The following is a 19,085-nucleotide window of genomic DNA, read 5'->3' on the forward strand; positions in this document are numbered from 1 at the left end:
CAAAAGTGAGGCGACTTGCTCAAGGTTAGCTGACATGTAGAGGAGCGAGGGTGTGGACACAGGCAACGAGCGAGCCCTCTGTCATCATCGTCACTTATCAGATGAGGAAGCTGAGCCCCGATGAGCCCTGTGGGTCCCCTGGACACAGCGAGTCAGTAGAGCATGTGTGCAGCTGGGTGCAGTTCTGAGGCTTAGACTGCGCCTGACGAGGTGGCGGCTCCCACTGTCATGTTGCCGCACCGGCACGTGGTCGCTGGGTTCTGAGCAGACCGCTGTCCTTCTGTGTTTCCAGATCTGGGCCGCAAATGCCGGCGTCACGGCCAGTCCTCCCACCGACCTCATCTGGAAGAACCAGAACTCCTGGGGCACTGGCGAAGACGTGAAGGTCATCTTGAAGAATTCTCAGGGAGAGGTATGGCCGTTGTGTCAGGACACTGCGACGTCAGTGCCACCGGGCAGTTCACCGCACGTGTGCTTTCTCCGGGAGCGTGTCACAGCGCTGGTGACCGCACGGGGCTCTGTGCCTCCGGGAGCGTCCTTCACGTCTCTTAGTTTTCCTCAAAACAGAGATGAGACGCTATAAATGAGATAACATTAATAAAAGGGGAGTAATGCACACGAGAACATCCTTGGGAGGTGCTTGGAACAGCACGTGGCCCCCAGTGGAAGTGTGTGCCACTAACCTCGCCACCGGCTCTCGAGTGCCTGCGAAGCTGTGAATTTGGAGATTGTGGTGTGAAGAGCTGCTTCACGTGTATGTTTTCACGTATCAGTCCTAGAATTCTTGTCAGAGAACCTCCCGTCCCCACCTGTCAGGTAGTCACTTGGGTCCCCGCCACACACATGAGCAGGAGGTGAGCGTGTCGGACAGAAGGAGTGGTGTCGGTCACAGCAGTGTCCCCGAGGGTCCTTCTCTCCGAGGGCCCCGCGCGGGCTCGGCCGCAGAGCTGGTCGGGGCCTCTCACTGGAGTAGTAAGGGCACCCGGCCTGGCTTTCCTGGCTGGCAGCGCCTGCACACACTAGGCTCGCCTGCACACACTAGGCTCGCAGCAAGAATTTACTGGATGCATTTGCATAAAAATCGAACATGGGCCTTCACTTAAGTTCAGAGAAATAAAGTAATTAACAGCACTCGTTATGCAGCCTGAGGTGTTTGCATAAGAAGTCCTGGGCCTGCCCCTCTCCCGCCCATCCCTCGCTGCTGGTTCTCAGGGTAGGAAGTGTTTGCAACGCCCGCGATAATCCGGCGTCAAAGTGCTGGGTCTTCTCTGCCTCCGGCCCTTGCTTCCTGCCTCCGGCCCTTGGAGCCCTCCCTGCCGGCTCTGCTGCCGCCTCAGTGCTGGGGTGGCCGGAGCTCCCCCGCTGGTAGTTTCCGAAAACGGAAATTGGTAGAGGACACGTCTGTTTCAAACACTGAGTGAGCGGTGATTCGCTCAGGTTGAGGAGCACGTTATAAGGCAGCGGAGACAGGCTTCTGTGAGCTGTGGAATCGAGTACCACCCTAGCGTGTTTGTTTTTTGCTGTGTGAAAATGTGTTCCAAGTTAGAAGTACTCCTGATAGGAGCGTATTTTAAAAGCCCACGTAGTAGGCACCATGACATGGGTGTGTCTCGAGGTGGTGGTATCGATGACGTTTCCGCGAAGCCCACCGCGGCCCAGGCTTCCCTTCAGAACTCAGACCGCTGACTGGCAGATTCCTGTTGGCTGGTCTGTTCTTGTAACAGACTATTTCCTCCTGCCTGCTCGGCTCTCTTAGATGACTTCTGCAGAAGCAAGGGCAGTCTCACACCTAGTTATTGACTTCTGTGATGGCCAGATGAGAATTGTGGGCATCTGTTTAATTCTGTAAGACTATGTTTATTAGTAGGTCCCAGATCATATTTACAGCGATCTATAATTATCACCATAAAGACCACTTTTCTGTAAGGTTGGAGATCATTGGCTCAAGTCACTTTAATTTTCTATGTATATTTACTTCTTACTGAGTCATTGAAAATGTCAGAAAACCCAGTTAACCTGGCTTTAAAATAATGGGGCTAGGTGGGGTCACAAAACCACAAAGCAAGGGCTGGTAGACTGGATCCCGTGTGCCCAGGATCCGTCTGTTGTCTGCTTCCCAGGGCCTCTCCCTCGGGGCTCAGGACAGCTGCTGGCCCCCCAGAGCGCGTCATTCAGGCTTGTATGGGGAAGACATCTTCCCGCGAGGCCCGCGTCCTGGGCTTCTGTCTTCTGTGCCAGCTGGGGTCCCGTGCCCACCTCTAAACCAGCTTCCTGGCCAGAGGACAGTTAGAGCTTGAGCCTCCCTCCCCGTGTCTGGGTCGCACTGGGCTCCTTGGGACACACGCATCATCTCCACGGGAGAGAGGAGAAATTGGGGCTCTTACTGGGAAATGAGGGGGGGTGCTGGATGGTTAAAAATGATATCTTTGTATGAGGGAAATAAAAAATAAAGCAGTCTCTCTGTACCTTGCAGAATATAGGCATAACGGAAACTTGTATATGCAAATGGTTACTTATGTATATAGAGATATCAGAGTTTAACAACCAGCCCCTTCATTAACAAAAGTGCCCTGAGTTGTAGCATTTACTGATTTCAGTGGTGTACCTACTCCCACCGTGGTGATTTCGGGCCGCCAACAGGCCCTGGCGGAGCAGAGGTGTGAAGAGATGAGCACATCAGCGCGTCCCAGCTGGCACTGGCCGCGGGCCCTGCTGATTGGGTGGCTTGCCTTCGCATGCCCGAGGCCTTACCGGGCAGGCCCACAGCATGACGTAGAGACCATGGGTGTGTGCCGTCAGGGCACTCCTGGGGCTGGGTGTCTTGTTGAGAGGAACTGTTTTGGTAAAGACTTTTATCTATTAGCACCTTGGGCAATAACAATTTCCTGGGTCTAAGCCTAACAGCTTTTGGTTCTAAATTTGTTCTATTATTTTTCTGTCTAGATTTTTATTTTAATTTTATTTTGTTACAGATGTTTCTCCTTTTCCCCCCATTGACACCTTCCTCCCTCCCCCGCCCCAGCATTGTTGTCTATGTCCATGGTTACACATACATGCATATAAGTTCTGTGGTTTATCTCTTCCCTCCCCCAAGCCCCTCTTCTAAGGTTTGTCAGTCTGTACCCTACTTCTATGTCTCTAGGTCTAGATTTTTAGATAGTATTTAGCTCATTCGTTTTCCATACAGGCTTTTTGCATTAGAGTAATTGGTTTTTAAATGTTGCCTAATGAAAAGTGCTTAACTGCAGGCTTACATTAAAAGTAGTTCTGTTGAAGTAATTCACACCTAATGAAGTTGGGCCAGTTGCCGTTTTCTAAGCTTCTCATTCGAGGCCAATGGTCTCGTTATATCATGAGCTTTAAGAGCCAGTGTTTCCGTGAGGGACATGTACACTGGCTCAGGCTGCTTGGAACTGGACTGTGAGGGATCTGTAATGGATTTTGAAGTATTTTTCCTTATTTTAAGATGAGTTGAGGAAAGCTATGTACTTTGAAAGCTTTCTGAGAATCTTTTCCATGTTAGTGCCACCATCTTCCAATCGATATCTTAGTTTAGAGAATTGTAGTTGATCTAAAGATTCACATGCTTTTTTATTAGTGCTTGGATAAAGCAAACAGATACTTGTGAAATGACTCTGTGTGTGGACATAGACTGGTCTCACAGAACTGAAGTTTCCAGCTAATTGAGAGACTCAAAATGGGTTATCTTCCCTGGCCCTGCAACCGTTACCAGAATTCCCACAAAGCACTGCTGTCCGACCTTCCTTCATCCACCGATTGCATCCTTGGACATATTTGAAACTGAAGTCTCATTTCTAGGACATTTTTGGTTTTCTTCCTCTGCTGTTTTAAACTAACTGGTCTGTGTTAAATTTCAGATAAGCTTTCACTGACCTGTTAGCATCTTCCTGTTCCTCTGAAGGAGTTCTCTCTCCCGAGGGACCTTAAGTCTCGGTACAGAGTAGAATGAGATGCTCCGCTGAACTCACTGGGACACTCCCTCACCTGCGGCCAGCTCGGCGGGCCAGCCTCGTGCTTCAGCGGAAGCCGGCTGTGCTTGGGCTTTCAGTGGGTGACGGGGGTCTGTTTTATGTGTGGAATACATTGGACTTCACTCGTGTGTTATTTTTATCAGTGGTGCTCATTGGTCTTGATTCCATTTCATTCAAGAGGAGCCAGTTGCTGAAGGAATGAAAGGAGCTCATCCTTCCAGCTCACTCATCAGGTTGTCCTGTTGCTATCATGGTGTCTGAGGTCACAGCAGCTGGCCTCCAACTTCTCCTTTTTTTTTGAATTGGTTTTTTAGAGAGAGAGGGAGACAGAGAGAAACATCGATGTAAGAGCAGAACAGTGATCAGCTGCCTCCTGCACGCCCCCTAGTGGGGGTTGAGCCTGAAACCCAGCCATGTGCCCTGACTAGGAATCTAATCGGCAATCTTTTGGTTCATGGGATGAGGCTCCAGCCAACTGAGCCACACTGCCCAGGGCTCCAGCTCCATTTTATTCAGCATTTATTTAGCACCTTCTCTTTTTAGGAGTCAAGCAAGAGCTGTACTATGCGTTCACACTGAGTTTTAAGAATTTAGTGCCAAATCATTGACAGAATTCTTGGTAATAGAACAGATAGAAAGCAGTGGAAACTTCTCAGCAGGCATTTCAAATTGGGTACCAGTAGCTCCCCTGCAGGGAATACTGAAGATCTAAGAACCACTACTAATTATGCAAAAATTCCTGTTCACTAGCTAAAGCTACTGGTGAACCACTTTAAAAAATGTCCCTGATTTAAGAATACTGTTTCTTAAACTTAAGCAAGGAAAAGGTTGCCCTCCCTGTGACCATTGTAATTTTAATTGTGGCTTTAACTTGAAATCAAACTACTTTTGTTTTTAGGAGGTTGCTCAAAGAAGCACAGTCTTTAAAACAACCATACCCGAGGAGGAAGAGGAGGAGGAAGAAGCAGCCGAAGTGGCTGTGGAGGAAGAATTTTTCCACCAGCAGGTATTGCTTCAGTATATATGTTTTAAATTTTATTAACAGAATTATGAGCACACCAGAACCAATAGTGGAGTTTGGCTTTTGCTCTCGCCTGAGGAACCAAAACAGTGATCTACAAGGGGGTGTATTTTTCCTGAGGAGATACTGAAGGTGGTACATTAGGGTACTGCACAAAGTGTTGGCATGCCTTCTTCAAACAGTTTTTCTCATTATATCCAATTTCACTGTCTTTTTTTTTTTGGTATGTTCTTGATTTTTTTTTTAGAGAGAGAGGAAGGGAGAGAGAGGTAGAAACATTGATGTGAGATAGAAACATTGGTCGGCTGCCTCCTGCACGTCCCCTACTGGGGACGGAGCCCAAAACTTGGGCATGTGCCCTGACCAGGAATTGAACCAGGACCTCTCAGTCCATGGGACGATGCCCAATCCACTGAGCCACACCATCTGGGCTGTCTTTTGTTTTTTAATGTACATAATAAGGTAGGGCTTATATAACACTTATAAATAAATTTATATAATTAGGATGCTTGCTCAAAATTATTTACCTAAGGGTTCTGTGATTGAGAATTTAATTACTAAATTAGAGTAAGCATCTACACGTAAACTTAAAAAAATAACAATGAGCAATATTTAATTTCAGTAGGAAGCAAAATTGTTGCTATATTAAGTTCCTAATTATTTAATTGCAAGATAGATTTTTAGCTGACGCTTGGGCTTTTGAGAGCTCTTAAAATAAAGAAGCTCCAAATTTGATTTTAATTACTTAAACTGGAATTATTAATAACTAATGAGCCTTCGGTTTATATTCTCAGGCTGTTTGAATCTTATCATTAATCAGAATTGCTATCCTTGCGCTGGCCGGTTTGGCTCAGTGATTAGAGTGTTGGCCTGCAGTCCAGAGAGACCCGGGTTCGGTTCCCGCTAAGGGCGTGTACCTCGGTTGCAGTTTGTCCCCAGACCTGGTTGGGTCATGTGGGTGGCAACCACTAGATGTGTCCCTTTCACGTCGATATTTCTCTCTCCCTCACTCTCCCTCCCACTCTATCTAAACAAAAAATGGAAAAATGTCCTCGGGTGAGGATTTAAAAAAAAAAAAAATTGCTATCCTTATAAGATTTCATGTCCAGATTCATAAATCTCTTCGTTTGCTTTATTAGTCCCAGTCCTATTCCAAATGAACATTATCTTCTGTTTTGTCCCATTGTTGGGTGGGTTATATGAGGTAGAATTCATTTTTGGTTACTTCATTTCGGGGCATACTGTTAAGAACAGATAACTTTAGACTTGGCTTTACTAAGAAACAAGCGTGAGATCCATTTCCTGCCCTTAATGAGCAGCATTATAATAACTGGAAGTAAAATGACAATGTCAGATGTCTCAAGGTGCCCGCCTGGTGGCTCCGAGCGTGAGTGGTAGTAGGTCCGGCTCTGGAGGAAGCTCTCTGGGCCACCGGAGTAGTTGAGAAGATCTCCGGGAAATAGCTTGTCCAGTATTTAGAAGGATGGGCCGTTATTTGGGTATGAGAAGCAGACCATGGTGTTCTGAGGGTGTTGGGATGATGTGTTGTTACATTAATTACCCACCCCAAAACTTAGTGCCTTAAAACAATGATTTCTCCTCGTGATTCCGTGGTTTGACTGGGCTCAGCTGGGCATATTTTTTGCTCTGCACGATGGAGACCGAAAACCATGCAGTTGCATTCAACTGAGAGCTTGGCTGGGGTGCCATGTCCCCCGTGTTTTTTTCCACGTGGCTTCTCATTGTTCAGTAGCTCAGCCCCAGCTCTACAACATGGCAGCAGGCTTCCAAGAGGGTGACAAGGAGCACTAGACCTCTTGAAGGCGAAGCCCCAACTGGCAGGTCCTGGTCAGAGTAGCTGTAGGGTGAGGGCGAATGGTCTCCACTCTTCACTGAAGGGAGGTTTGATGCCTGCACTTCCTCACCGCCTGAAGCACAGCGGTGTCTGCGTCCTGCTCTGTTGCAGGGCGTGTGGGAGGTAGACGGAGTTGAAGGTGGCGTTAGATCGGCACAGTCTGGGGAGCCCAGGCAAGGAGCTGCTGCGCACCTGGGAGCAGATAAGACTGGGAAGTATCAGAGGGACTGACTCTAGATGGGAGGCTGCAGAGACCCTGAGAGATTATGGTTTTTTTAGTGTGAGGAGGGAAGGCAGGGGTAAAGAGAGAGAGAAACATCGATTTGTTGTTCCACGTATTTATGCATTCATTGCTTGACTCCTGCATGTGCTCTGACCAGGGATCGAACCCCCGCCTTGGCGTATCGGGATGATGCTCTAACCAGCTGAGCTACCCAGCGAGGGCGCTGAGGGACTATTTAAGTGCAGGTTCCTTGAGGCGTAGCGGCTGAACTTGAGGGTGAGCAAAAGACACACAGAAGTAAAAAATGTGTGAGGTTTTTAGCTTTTGTGATCAGAGAAGAATGATGTCGAGGTTCAGAAGAGGGAAGAAGGAAGGAAGGGCAGGTCAGCTCGTTTGACTCCACCGTAGAGAATGAATCCAGGGGCCTTGTGAGTTGATGAGAAGTTTTTCTGGTTTTTCTGGTGACCTTCGTTCACATTTGAGGATGAGCCCCACGCAGGTGGTTTGGCACGGGGTTCTTGGGGGTCCAGCCAGCGTAGTCTCTGATGCGGTTGCTCGGAATGGAATCCACTGATCTCTTTCCTAAGTCATAAAGGGAGTTCGTGGACAGGGGCTTTCAACTCTGGTCGCAGATTAGAATTACTTAGGCGCTTTCCTTTTTTTTTTTTTTTTGCTTTTATCGTCAGAGCGGGAGGGAGGGAGGGAGGAATAGAGAGAGAGAAACATCGATGTGAGAGAGACATCGAGTGGTTGCCACCCACAGGACCCCAACTGGGGCCGGGGACGAACTGCAACCGAGGTACGTGCCCTTAGCGGGAACCAAACCCGAGACTCTCCAGTCCACCGGCCGATGCTCTAACCGCTGAGCCAAACCGACCAGAGATACATTTTTATATCAATAGGTTCTCATTTAATTGATCTAGGGACCTAGGTCAGAATTTTTTTAAGTTCCTTAGTGTAGCTGGAGTTGAGAATCACTGTCCTGGAATTTGATGGCGTTTTTTGGGGAAGAAGTCTTTAAAAGACGGATAAAAAGGACACGTGAGAGATGGTGAGGGTCCATTTGAAGAGAGGTAACACGGGTTTGCAGCATCTCTTATTTTAAAATACTGTGATCCACTCTCTTAGTGCTCATTTTCCTTTCTGCTTTCCTCCTCAGGGGGCCCAGAGAGCATCCAATAGAAGCTGTGCAATCATGTGAACTTCTCAAGTCAGCTGTCTTCCCCCGAATACAGAAGGATGGTGATCCTGACCTACATACAGTGCGGAGCCTCTCAGAAGCACAGAATATTTTTATATTTCCTTTATGTGAATTTTTAAGCTGCGAAATGATGGCCTTAATTTCCTTTTTTGACACTGAAAGTTTTGTAAAAGAAACCATATCCATACACTTTGTTGTAAGATGTGAATTATTGACACTGAACTGTGTACTGTTTGGAAAGGGCGCCTCAAATTTTTTGACATTTTTTTGTATGTGTATTTTTTTTTTTTAAGTTCTTATGAGAAGAGGAGGGGAGGGTCAATAAACCACTGTGTGTCTGGGCATAATTTGAAGATTGCTCCATCTAGATAGATTAGCAATCTGCTCTTGATAATTCTCTGCTACATATAACGGTGCTGTGAGGGAGGGAGAGCATTTTTCAATATATCGAAATTTTGTACTGAATTTTTTTGTAATAAACAATCATGGCTACAATTTTTTTTAATAGAAAAGAGAAAATTTTGTAAGATGGCAATATTAACCTAATCATGTAAGCACTCTGGATGAAGGATTCCACAAAACTTTGTTTTATGGTTACTTCTTCTCTTAGACTCTTAATTCACAGGGGGCGTGCGGGCGGGGGGCGGGGAGGGAAGGGTTTCTCCTAAAATGCGTTAGTTGTGTTTTTTTAAGATAGTGTAACTTGCTTAAATTTCTTATGTGACATTAACAAATAAAAAGCTGTTTTAATATTAATCTACTGTCTTTTTAAACTTGTGCTCAGTGCTTTATGCTTTTTAGCTTATTTAGCAATAAGACCTTTCAGAATGGGAACATAGGTCAGATAGTGAGAGAAGTCATTGAGGAAGACATTCCTTTTAAAAGAAAAAAATGGAGATTATATTTCTAGAATCTAGCTTTACTCTCTTAAAATAAGGAAAAGGTATTGATTAAAAACCACCTTTTAGCCCTGGTTGGTTTAGCTCAGTGGTTAGAGTGTCAGCCTGAGGACCAGAGAGGCCCGGGTTCAGTTCCCGCTAAGGGGGTATGTTCCTCTGTTGCATGGTTGGGTTGTGTGGGTGGCAGCCACTTAATTTGTCCCTTTTACATCGATGTTTCTCTCTCTCTCTTTCTCCCTCTATCAGAAGATAAATGCAAAAATGTCCTCAGGTGAGGATTAAAAAAAAAAGCCACCTTTTAGAGGGGTGCGGTATGAATGATACAAAAACAGATGGGTGTGTGCTGTGCGGGGGTACTTTTGTTAGGTATGGTGATAATCGGGGTGTCACTGGTTATGGGTTAGGAGAACTTCTGTCCTGTGATTGCTGTAGCTAAATGATTTCATCTTGTGGAAAGTGGACTATCTGAACCCTATCTAACAGATGGTCACATTTCAGGACCTAACCCGACTCTGTTTGCTTTTCTCTTACGAAATCCCCGCGGTAAGCTGTGCAGGCTGCTGGCTTTCCTGGAGAATAACCCGGCGTCCGGAGGGACTGCTCCGGAGCCCTGGAGCCTCGAGGTCAGCGCTGGGCCGCAAGCTCGGTCTGGTGAAGCAGATCGAAGGCTGGGTCGGCAGCCCAGGGTCAGCTGCACAGTGAGACTGGAGTGCAGTGTGTGGCTGAACTTGATTGTGAAAATTACCACAAGATGGGGTACTTGTCACCAGAATTCACTCTAGGTACTTGATTGCTGGATGAATTAGGTTATAGAAACCAACACTTTAGTTAAGAATTAAGAAAAATCAGCAGCTGTGATACCGCAGAGTAGTAAATACTCTGGTGACATTTTGAGTAAAAGTCAGGACTCAGTTCTGTGCCCCTGGGTGTGGGCAGCAGATTGTGGGGTCGGTTTGGAGGGACAGACTTCAGACTAAAGGGACGTCTGGCAGCCAGCTGCACCCTGGCTGTCCCCGCAGAAGCCTGGCGAGGGCGGGGCGCGCTGCCTCCCCATGTTCGCGTGTCTCCCCACCAGGGCAGGTTGGGGACACAGCGATACAACTGCATTTCTGGATTTTTGACAGTTTATGACACACGTGAGGCCCCGCCCCCAAGTTTGCATTTTGTCTTCAATTATTGTTTCACCACTATTTTTACTCAGATTTATTTTTATTCTTGTTCAGCTCTCAGTTTTCTTCACTAAAAATAATTCGGGGTGTTTTTATTTTGTTGACTATTCTCTCGTCCCCATTCCCTGTCCGTCCCTTCTGGGCGCTCAGATGGCCGTGGGATCCGTCCTCGTGTGTTTTCGCTCTGGGTTTGTCTCCCTTCTGAGCTCTGTGACCTTGCTTCATTGACGACATTTTTCATTTCTGAAGTAGCTTTTGATTCTTTTTCAAACTTTCCTGCTCTTTTTTTCAACTTATTTTTTTCATTAGAGTTTCTATCTGTTAAAATGGTTGTATGTATAGTCTCTGGTCGGTTCTGTTTGTCTTGCTGTCCGAAGATGCTACTTTCTCTGCTAGCTGCAGGGCCCGCCCGCCCCACCCCGCCCCTCCCCAGGGTGGCTCGCTTCCTCGCAGGGTGTTTAGATTGTGAGCTCATCTTCAGCTGGGCTTTGTTTTGTGAGCGCTCCATCCCCGGGGTTTTGATGGTGTTGCCACGGAGTAATTTGGGGGTTTCCAGGCCAGCTCCCCAGTGATGGTAGTGGTGTGGACCTTTTCTCTTGTTTTCCCACCTTGTGATAGTGAAGACCCACTCCGACACTGTGCATGGGTGTTCCCTGGTCTTCACAGGGACGGTCCACGTGCCCCTGAGTTCCACTGAAGTTCACCTTCGCTCTGGGCTGGCGGGCAGTGTGCTGGGCCCGAGCGCTGTCCTGCAGCCCCCGCCCTAGGTCCTCCCCACCTGCTCTCAACACGGGGGTCCCTGTCCTCTGCTCCCAGCCCTGACGCTTACATCGCAGACTTCGAGTTCGGTCCCTCGTTCCTTTATGGACATTTCTCGTTTTCTTAGGCTTGGCTCTATATTAAAACACATTTAGTTTTACTTGACGGGTTGTTCAGTGGAAGGAGGGAAGGGTTATCCTTGTCAGTTTAGTCCACCATCATACACAATACATACATGCACAGCTATTTGCATATGTGTATATTTGCAAGAGATGTGATTATCCTGTCATGTTCCTCTTGGTTTCACTCTCTTACCCACCATCCTTTTCATCAAATCTTAAACCGACAAAGGGATTTATTTGAATGCCTCTTTTCCTGGCCAAAACACACGTTAAAAACAAAATGAGAAATGGAAAGGAATCTAAGTAATCCACGCTTCTGGAACATTGGCTTCTAAACAAAACGCAGATGTTTTCTCCATAGTTCTCCCGCACCCGTATCAGCAGCATGGATATGGATTTTGGGAGGTACCACCGGAGGAGAATGTTAGGGTTCAAACTTGAGCTCCTAAAGCAAGGTTCTGCTATTTCTGTGACATTGACTTGGCAAAACCCAGAATTCTGAAGAAGGGATTGACTCTCTTTTTCTCTCCCTTTCCCTTCCTACCTCCACCCCCCAAAATAGACCACGAAGGAGGCAGTATTTACGATTCTGTGTTTCTATTTACCTGCCTTGCTAAAGGGACATTCAGAGCCCAATTGATGGGGGTGAGGAAAAATGTTTGGGCAAAATACATGCAAAACCCCCAGAAGTCATATTTCAAATTGTTGGAGAGGAAGCTTCATGTTAACAGTGTGGAATGGGAAGAATAATTAACGGGGGACAATACTTGGAGTGGATGCCCCTTTGTGGTTTTGGAGGGTCAGAGTGAGGGCAGAGAGTGACAGGAGGTGGGCTGTCCCCAGTGTGCCCTGGGGACAGGCATCAGGCCCCGTGTGCGAAGTTCCATTACTTCCTACCTCTGCCCTCACTTCCAGTGTTTTCCCTCATGTCTAATAGCCCAGCCACTCCTGTTCTGCTGACATTTCTCCAGAGATAAAATGCACCTTTCAATTTAAGGAAACAGCCTGTTCAGTACCTTAATTACTATATAACAATAAAACATATTTGCCCAGGTGTATGAAATGAGTGCTCCCCACACCGATCTGAGTCGGAATTCTTGGGTTAGGTGCAGCCTGTTTGCGCTCAGAGAAATGTAGCTCTTGTTCCATTTCAGCGGTTTTTAGACCTTGGGCTGTGTGTCACTTCCAATGGGTCCCGGACTGTGGATTCTGAAGATTTCTCTGTATTTCGTACGCTATTTTCTTAGATGTTGGTGTTGATTTCATGACCCACTGGCCCGTGGCCGTGCACCCTCATCCACTTGGCCACCGTGGCATCGGCCAGCCTCTTAGTTCTCCGTGGCTCCAGCTGTGGGGATGGACCTCCCATACAACTGTAATCACACGAGGCGCCTTCACTAGTGTTTAGTTCTCAGTGTTTGCTGACTCAGTCTGGATACTTCTTTTCAAACCGTCTGGTTTGGTCTGTTGAATACACTCGAGTATTTCCACAAGCCCTTCCACAGAGCCCTGTGTCCATGACTTAAGTTTAGCCGCAGGTGCTAAAGTGTCCACTGTGTGGCCACACCAGAGAAGCGTCTCATTGCACTGAGTGGGTCTCACCTCTGGCAGAAGCTGGCTTCCAGCGTAGTGGCCGAGAGGGATCTTCAGAGGACTCGTTCTTTCCCCTCCATTCTTGGTCTCTGAGCAGGGAGCCTCTCAGCTCACACTGCCCCCAGCCCCGCCTTTTAAAAGAATAGGTTTTTAAAAAATGTTTTCATTGATTTTTTTTAGAGATAGAGAAAGGGAGAGAGAGATAGAAACATCAATGTGAGAGAGAAACATCAATCGGCCGCCTCCTGCACGCCCCCTGCTGGGGATCCAGCCTGCAACCTGGGCATGTGCCCTGACCAGGAATCGAACCCGGACCCCTCTGTCCAGGGGCCAACACTCAGCCCACAGAGCCACTTCTGCCGGCACACCGCCCTTGGGTAAGCACTACTCTTTGAGAGCCTGGCAGCCGGTGCACCCTCCCGAAGCCTGGGATCCGGACCCTGGCTTCCTCTCTGCTGCCCCCCACCCCTTGGTTATGCTCCTTCCAATGGGTGTCAACAGGGACTGAGCCCAAACTCTCTGGGGCCAAATTTTTCTACAATCCATTTTCCCGGCTGCCTGGTTAGGTCATTTCTCTTACGTTTTTGCCCTGCCAAGAGAACAATTGTTAGGAAATCGGAACCTTGGAAAAAACAAGAGCTGAAAACATTCACTGAGCGCCTGTTGCATAGTTCTCGCCATTCTGTGTCATACGTGAAATCGAGATCCCAGACTGAACTCCGAGAGGGGCGGACAAGGAGTCACCAGGGAAAGCAGGACTAATGCTTACAATTCTCTTGTGGAGAAGGAAGAGTTTGGGCACCTGAGGGGGTGCTTTGGGTGACTCGGGGTGACCTCACACCAGAGATTCGACAGGAGGCTGCAGTTGTGTCATGCACCTGGGGGCCTTTGGGAACCCAGCTAAGCACCGTGCTGGGGCAGGCCCTGCAGGGCAGCACCGCTGACACTCTGGGGAGCATAGAGCGTCACAGGTCTCTTCCTCACACCTGGCATAGCCTCATTCTCACGGAGGAGGAGAGAAAAGCAACATAGTACCCAAAAAGGAAGGAGGGAGAAAGGGGAAAAGGATCATATATTGAATGTTCACAAATCCAGCGCTCTGCTTGGGGTGGGCACGTCACCGCACAGCAGTGGTTCTCAGCCTCCCTAGTGCCGCGACCCTTTAATACAGTTCCTTGTGTTGTGGTGACCCCCAACTGTAAAATTATTTTTGTTGCTACTTCATAACTGTGATTTTGCTACTGCTATGTCTTAGGCGACCCCTGTGAAAGGGTCGTTCGATGCCCCCAAAGGGGTCGCGACCCACAGGTTGAGAACCGCTGCCTTACAGCTTTCAGCACCACACGGGGCCGTGGTGTACCCCAGTGTACATTCGCTCGGTCATTCCTTCAGCGTGTCCCGGGAGGTTGGTTTTACCAGGCACTGCCCAGCCAGGCGCCAGGAGAGCCAAAATCGGAGACCCAGTTGTTTTCATGGGAACTCGTGTCTATATCCTAGACAGCTATGCCCGTCCTATCATCCCAGGCAGCGGTCCGACAATAATTTACATCGTTGACAAATGAAAACGGTGTTCTTCATTGTCAAGATGAGCGGGAACAATTCCCACTGTCAGATAATCCCCAAATCCCTACTTCAAATCTCCGTTCTTTCCAACGTCCTTCAAATTAATGGCAAATGGAAGATGTGTTATTTGCACGGTGCAGTTTAGAACATGCTTCCAGGCAGATTAGCCCCTTTGCGCCTCAGCCCTTGAAGCGGTGACTCGGGAGGACACGAGGGATTCCGCCGGCTCCGCCCGTGCGCTGCGTTCTGCCAGCTCAGGCAGCAGCCCGGCCGGGGCCCCTCCGAGCTGCCTGCGTTCAGCATGCGCTTTCCCGGCTGCTAAGTCCAGCCGCTCCCCTTCCTGGGCAGTGGAGACGCTGTGAATAACAGGAGTCATAGGAACTGGTGATTCAGCTCTGATTAGAAAGGAGGTAAAAATAATTTTTTTCTTTTAATGACGGAGAATTAACCATTCTTTAAAGCAAGCCAACTGTAGCCAGGGGTCGTGTCCCAGACTGTACTTCCCACCCCGATGGGCCTTCTCCACAGACAGGCTGCCAAGGGCATGAAGAGCAGCCCCGTGTCTGCCCTTGAACTTGCTCTGAATAGGAAGCCCTGGTAAGAGCGGCAGTTAGACACTGAGTGGCTGTCACTTGGTGGGATCCTGAAGAAGCTCACTTTCTGCTTGTCAGTTTCCTTATCTGGATCCTGAGGGGAATAATGGGAGAATTAAATGAGGTCATGTGGAAAGATTAGACCACTACAGGAGGTCTGAATCCACGGGAATTTAAAACTGGTGATGACTGTCCGGCCGATGTGGCTCAGTGGTTGAGAGTCGACCCTCGCAGCAAGAGGTCGCCAGTTCAATTCCCAGTCAGGGCACATGGTCAGGTGATGGGCCCGATCCCCAGTGGGGGGCATGCAAAGGGTGGCCAGTTGATGTTCTCTCTCATCGATGTTTCTATCTCTCCCTCTCCCTTCCTCTCTCTCTAAAATCAATACAGGAAAAATAAAATAAAATAAAACTGGTGATGACTTCTAAGTTTTTGATTAAGAAACTGGGAGGCAAAGGGAGGCTTACATTATGACGTGGCAGGGTGGTGCGTGGCCGTTAGAAATGTACGTCTACAAGTGAAAACTGTGTTGGTCAGAGCTGATCTCTCCTGGCCGAGTGGTTAAACAAGGAAAACCACTGAGAATATTGCAAGCGCCACTTTTCCTCATGGCATGAGTAAATGTCCATTCAACAAACATTTATTCAGCACTTACGAGGTGCCACGCTGTGCACTGGACACTGGGGTAAAATGTGGAAGAGCAGAAGGAAACCGTGTCCTGGCTGATGGAGCTCACAGCTGCGGCGGCATCGATCACGTGACCCCGCGCATCGGGGCGCTGCCCTGCGCTCGGTGCTTCTGGAAGGAGGGCGCCCTGTCCTGCGACTGTCTCTTTCGGGAAACGCATCAGGAAAGGTTTGTCTCGTTGGAGAAGATGACGCGTCTTGCCGTGGAAGAACTTGGCCACACAAACTCCCACCATCAGGACAAGTGTGATCACACTGGGTTCACATTCTCTGACTTCCTATCAGGATTATTTGGGTTCATGGAAAACCACGACCACACCTGGTGCAGGGTTAGTCAAGGACACGGCAGGTGGTCCTTGGCCATTTTGCACTGGCTCTGGATCCATCATCCAAACTCCAGCCGGGGTTCCCTGGGCAAGTGGAGCGGGGTGGTGGGGAGGGGCCGGAGCAATCCGAGTCCAGGAGGAATCTACGTGGGAGGAGGCAGGGCACGGGCCTGCAGCCCAGGCTATTTTCCTGGTCTCCCCAGGGGTCCGGGGCCTGAGATGCAAAGGCACTCTGCTCAAGGCTTCGGGTCAGCCCGAGTGCTTCCGTGGACAGGAGCACGCGTGCCGAGGCCTCTCAGGTCCTCCAGCCAGCCTCTGACGGGGGTTCAGGGTCCTGAAGTTCTCTGAGACCTGCCTCCGCCTGCTCTAACTGACGGGACTCGGCTGGAACCTGGAAGCACCTGGAAATTTGGAGTTTCTGGGTCTGAGGCTGCCCAAAGAGCAACCCATACCTGAGAGGGGCTTGCAACGCACCTGCGCTGTCGCCCTGCACCTGGCTGCAGACATGTCGAAGCCACACTCAGTGTGATGAACAGCAAGATGTGCTTTTTTTTCCTTTGACAATTGAGACTCTAGGAGGGAGGTTGACTATTTCCCAGTCAGATGCTCTGGCAGGCGCCCGGATGTTTCTGTTTTAGACACATGTCAGCTCTCCCCTAAGCAGTCTCTACTGTACTGATTTGTTCCCAATCATCTGAACAGTTCAGCCACGTGGCTTGTCTCCACGGTGTGGGGGTGCAGTGTCCCTGCTGGATCTCTCTGGCAGGAAGGAGCTGAACTCTGTCACTCCTTGTGACAGGCTGGCCACATGGCTTCCTTTGCCCTGTTGTTGAAAACCAAAGACGACAGGGACTGTCGAAGGGCCCGGTGCGCTCAGGGCGCAGACGGGAAACAGGGTTTCTGGGACGTGCTTGGCAATCGCTTGAGTTTCCCACCGAGACCCAGACACTGAGCAAAGCTCTTGGCGTGTGCCAGTCGCTGCCCTTCCCTGCCCAGTTTCTCAGCTCACACAGGGGCCCGCGCACCGCGGGTCGGAGCTGTTCCCCTGCCGTCGGGCGCCGCACAGATGCCGATCTGGAACTGCGATGACAGGTCTCCCTGGTCCTCCATGATGTCTAGAGGCTGATTTCAGGTTTCCATCGAAATAAATACAATTCAAGCTTTCGGCTGGGAAAGGGGATTGAAGTGTCGTCGGGCAGACCAAAGCGACATGCAGCCCAACCGGGGGGATCCCCTCCTCCCCACCAGGTTGCTAGAAGTAACTGGTCTTTGGCAGCTCTTTCCAAAGTGAGTGACAGAAAGTTGGCAAACGCCGAATTATGAAGTAAAGGGAGACAATTGGAGTGCTTTTGTCCTCCTTGGCACATGACTCCTAAGTCGTAGTAATGAGGTCGCCTTTAGCGGGTATCCCGGGGCACCCTGCTATCCTCAAGCAGTTTGTTTTCAGTGTGTTCTCTTCAGCAGACTCAGTAGGCAACTGGCGAGCTGATGTGAGTGACTCTGGATGGTTCTAACTGGGAAGCAAGTTAATGCTCACTGATACTGTCTCTGGGGAAAACCGGGGAACAGACAGGGTTCCAGAGGGTGTTGTTTGAAGGCGCTCGTTCAGTTCCAAGGAGAGACAGGAGAAGCAGGAAAGCGAACATATGTGCCACTCGTTAATTGATTTGCATCATATGGCAAATTGTCCCCATCTGGGGGCCCGTGACCTCTGGGACGTTCAGAAGAGCTCCTGGGAAGTCGTGGAGACAGATGTGTCCTCTCCTCGTCTCTAATCCCCTGGCCCAGCAGGGCATTTGGCCACTTCTCCCCGAACGCGCCCTGGTCAGCTGTTGCTTCTCACATCTGCTGCCTCAGCCTTTCCCTCCTCAGCAGCTCTGTTCCGGGCACCTCTCCCCTGGGGCGCCGGACTGGGGTACAGGGAGCTGTCATTAGGAGCATGGGACAGGGAAGAAGGGGACGGAGGGTTTCAGGCGACTTCACCTTAGGATATGCTGATAGTGACTAAAAGAAGTGGTGACCTGTGGCAGGAGTCTAAGGCCGTGTGTGTGTGTGTGTGTGTGTGTGTGTGTGTGTGTGTAGTTTGTTAATGTGCACGCCTGCACATAAGTGTGTGTGGATGTGGATGTGGGGGTGTATTTTCTGGTTCAGAACAACTTCTTAAATTGGTAAGCTTTCCTCGAGGAGAACAACCCTATATTTGGTCCTCTGTCTAGATGTTTTTAATTCATTTTGGACCATAATAGGGTTTGATTCACAAAGCTTTACCCTGTTTTCGTCCTTTGGGTGGCAAATCTGTTACGCTCTGGGGCCCCCCTCCTTGCCCCACGTTGGGTTGAATCACACAGGACGTGCCCTCGCAGTGGCCCCTCTGCTGCCTGCCAGGGGTCTGGATCGCTGCTGAACAATCGGGAAGACATTGACGGTCCGAGGCTGGGGAGGTCCTGCTGAGGGCAAGCCCGCCCGCCCGGTGCAGCTATCCGGGCACTCGGAGCGCCTCCTGGATTTGACCTTGTCACACGTGTAGAGCACACTGAGAACAAGTTGATGAAAATCATTCCTGTTGCCATTGAACCGCAACCCACCACCTCCAGATCCAAGCCGGGCGAGTACAGGTGCGCTGCAGGCCTCCTAAAAGTAGGAGCCGGGCTCCAGGGGAGGGTGTGGCCATCCGTCCTGTTTCCCGCGTGTGCTGGGCTGGTTGCCTCAGCTCTGTAGCAGGACTGGTGACAGCCTCCCTGGCACCCTCCAGTCTCAGTAGGTCCTGGGGTTTTTTAATTGGATGCTTGAATTCTAGTTGGCCAGTGTTCAAACTTCTCTGAGAGTCTCATGATTATTATTATTTTTTTATATTTGTTTTTTCTAAATCAGGATCCAAACAAGGCCCACCTGTTACACGTGTTCACACATGTCTAAGTCTATTAAATTAAATGTCCATCCAAAGGATCAACAGTGCTGCTGTTGGTGTCACTGAACAGTTTCTTTATCCCACTGGTGCTTTTAACATTTTTTAAATTGATTTTTTAGAGAGAGAGGAAGGGAGAGAGAGAGATAGAAACATCAATGTGAGAGAGAAACGTCGA

At 49.2% G+C, this 19,085-nt stretch overlaps 1 protein-coding gene across 1 annotated transcript in view; it reads left to right on the forward strand.

Moving 5' to 3' along the window:
- Positions 1–8,847, forward strand: part of LMNB1 (lamin B1) — a 57,971-nt gene extending 49,124 nt beyond the window's left edge. Inside the window, exons 9-11 of the mRNA XM_036279490.1 lie at positions 293–412; positions 4,891–4,998; positions 8,251–8,847. Coding sequence (XP_036135383.1) covers positions 293–412; positions 4,891–4,998; positions 8,251–8,292 — 270 coding nt within the window. The 3' untranslated portion in view covers positions 8,293–8,847. The remainder of the gene's footprint in view (positions 1–292; positions 413–4,890; positions 4,999–8,250) is intronic.
- The last annotated feature ends 10,238 nt before the right edge of the window (positions 8,848–19,085 follow it).

The sequence above is a fragment of the Molossus molossus genome, unplaced genomic scaffold (genome assembly GCF_014108415.1).
Source record: "Molossus molossus isolate mMolMol1 unplaced genomic scaffold, mMolMol1.p scaffold_m16_p_3, whole genome shotgun sequence".
NCBI lineage: Eukaryota > Metazoa > Chordata > Mammalia > Chiroptera > Molossidae > Molossus > Molossus molossus.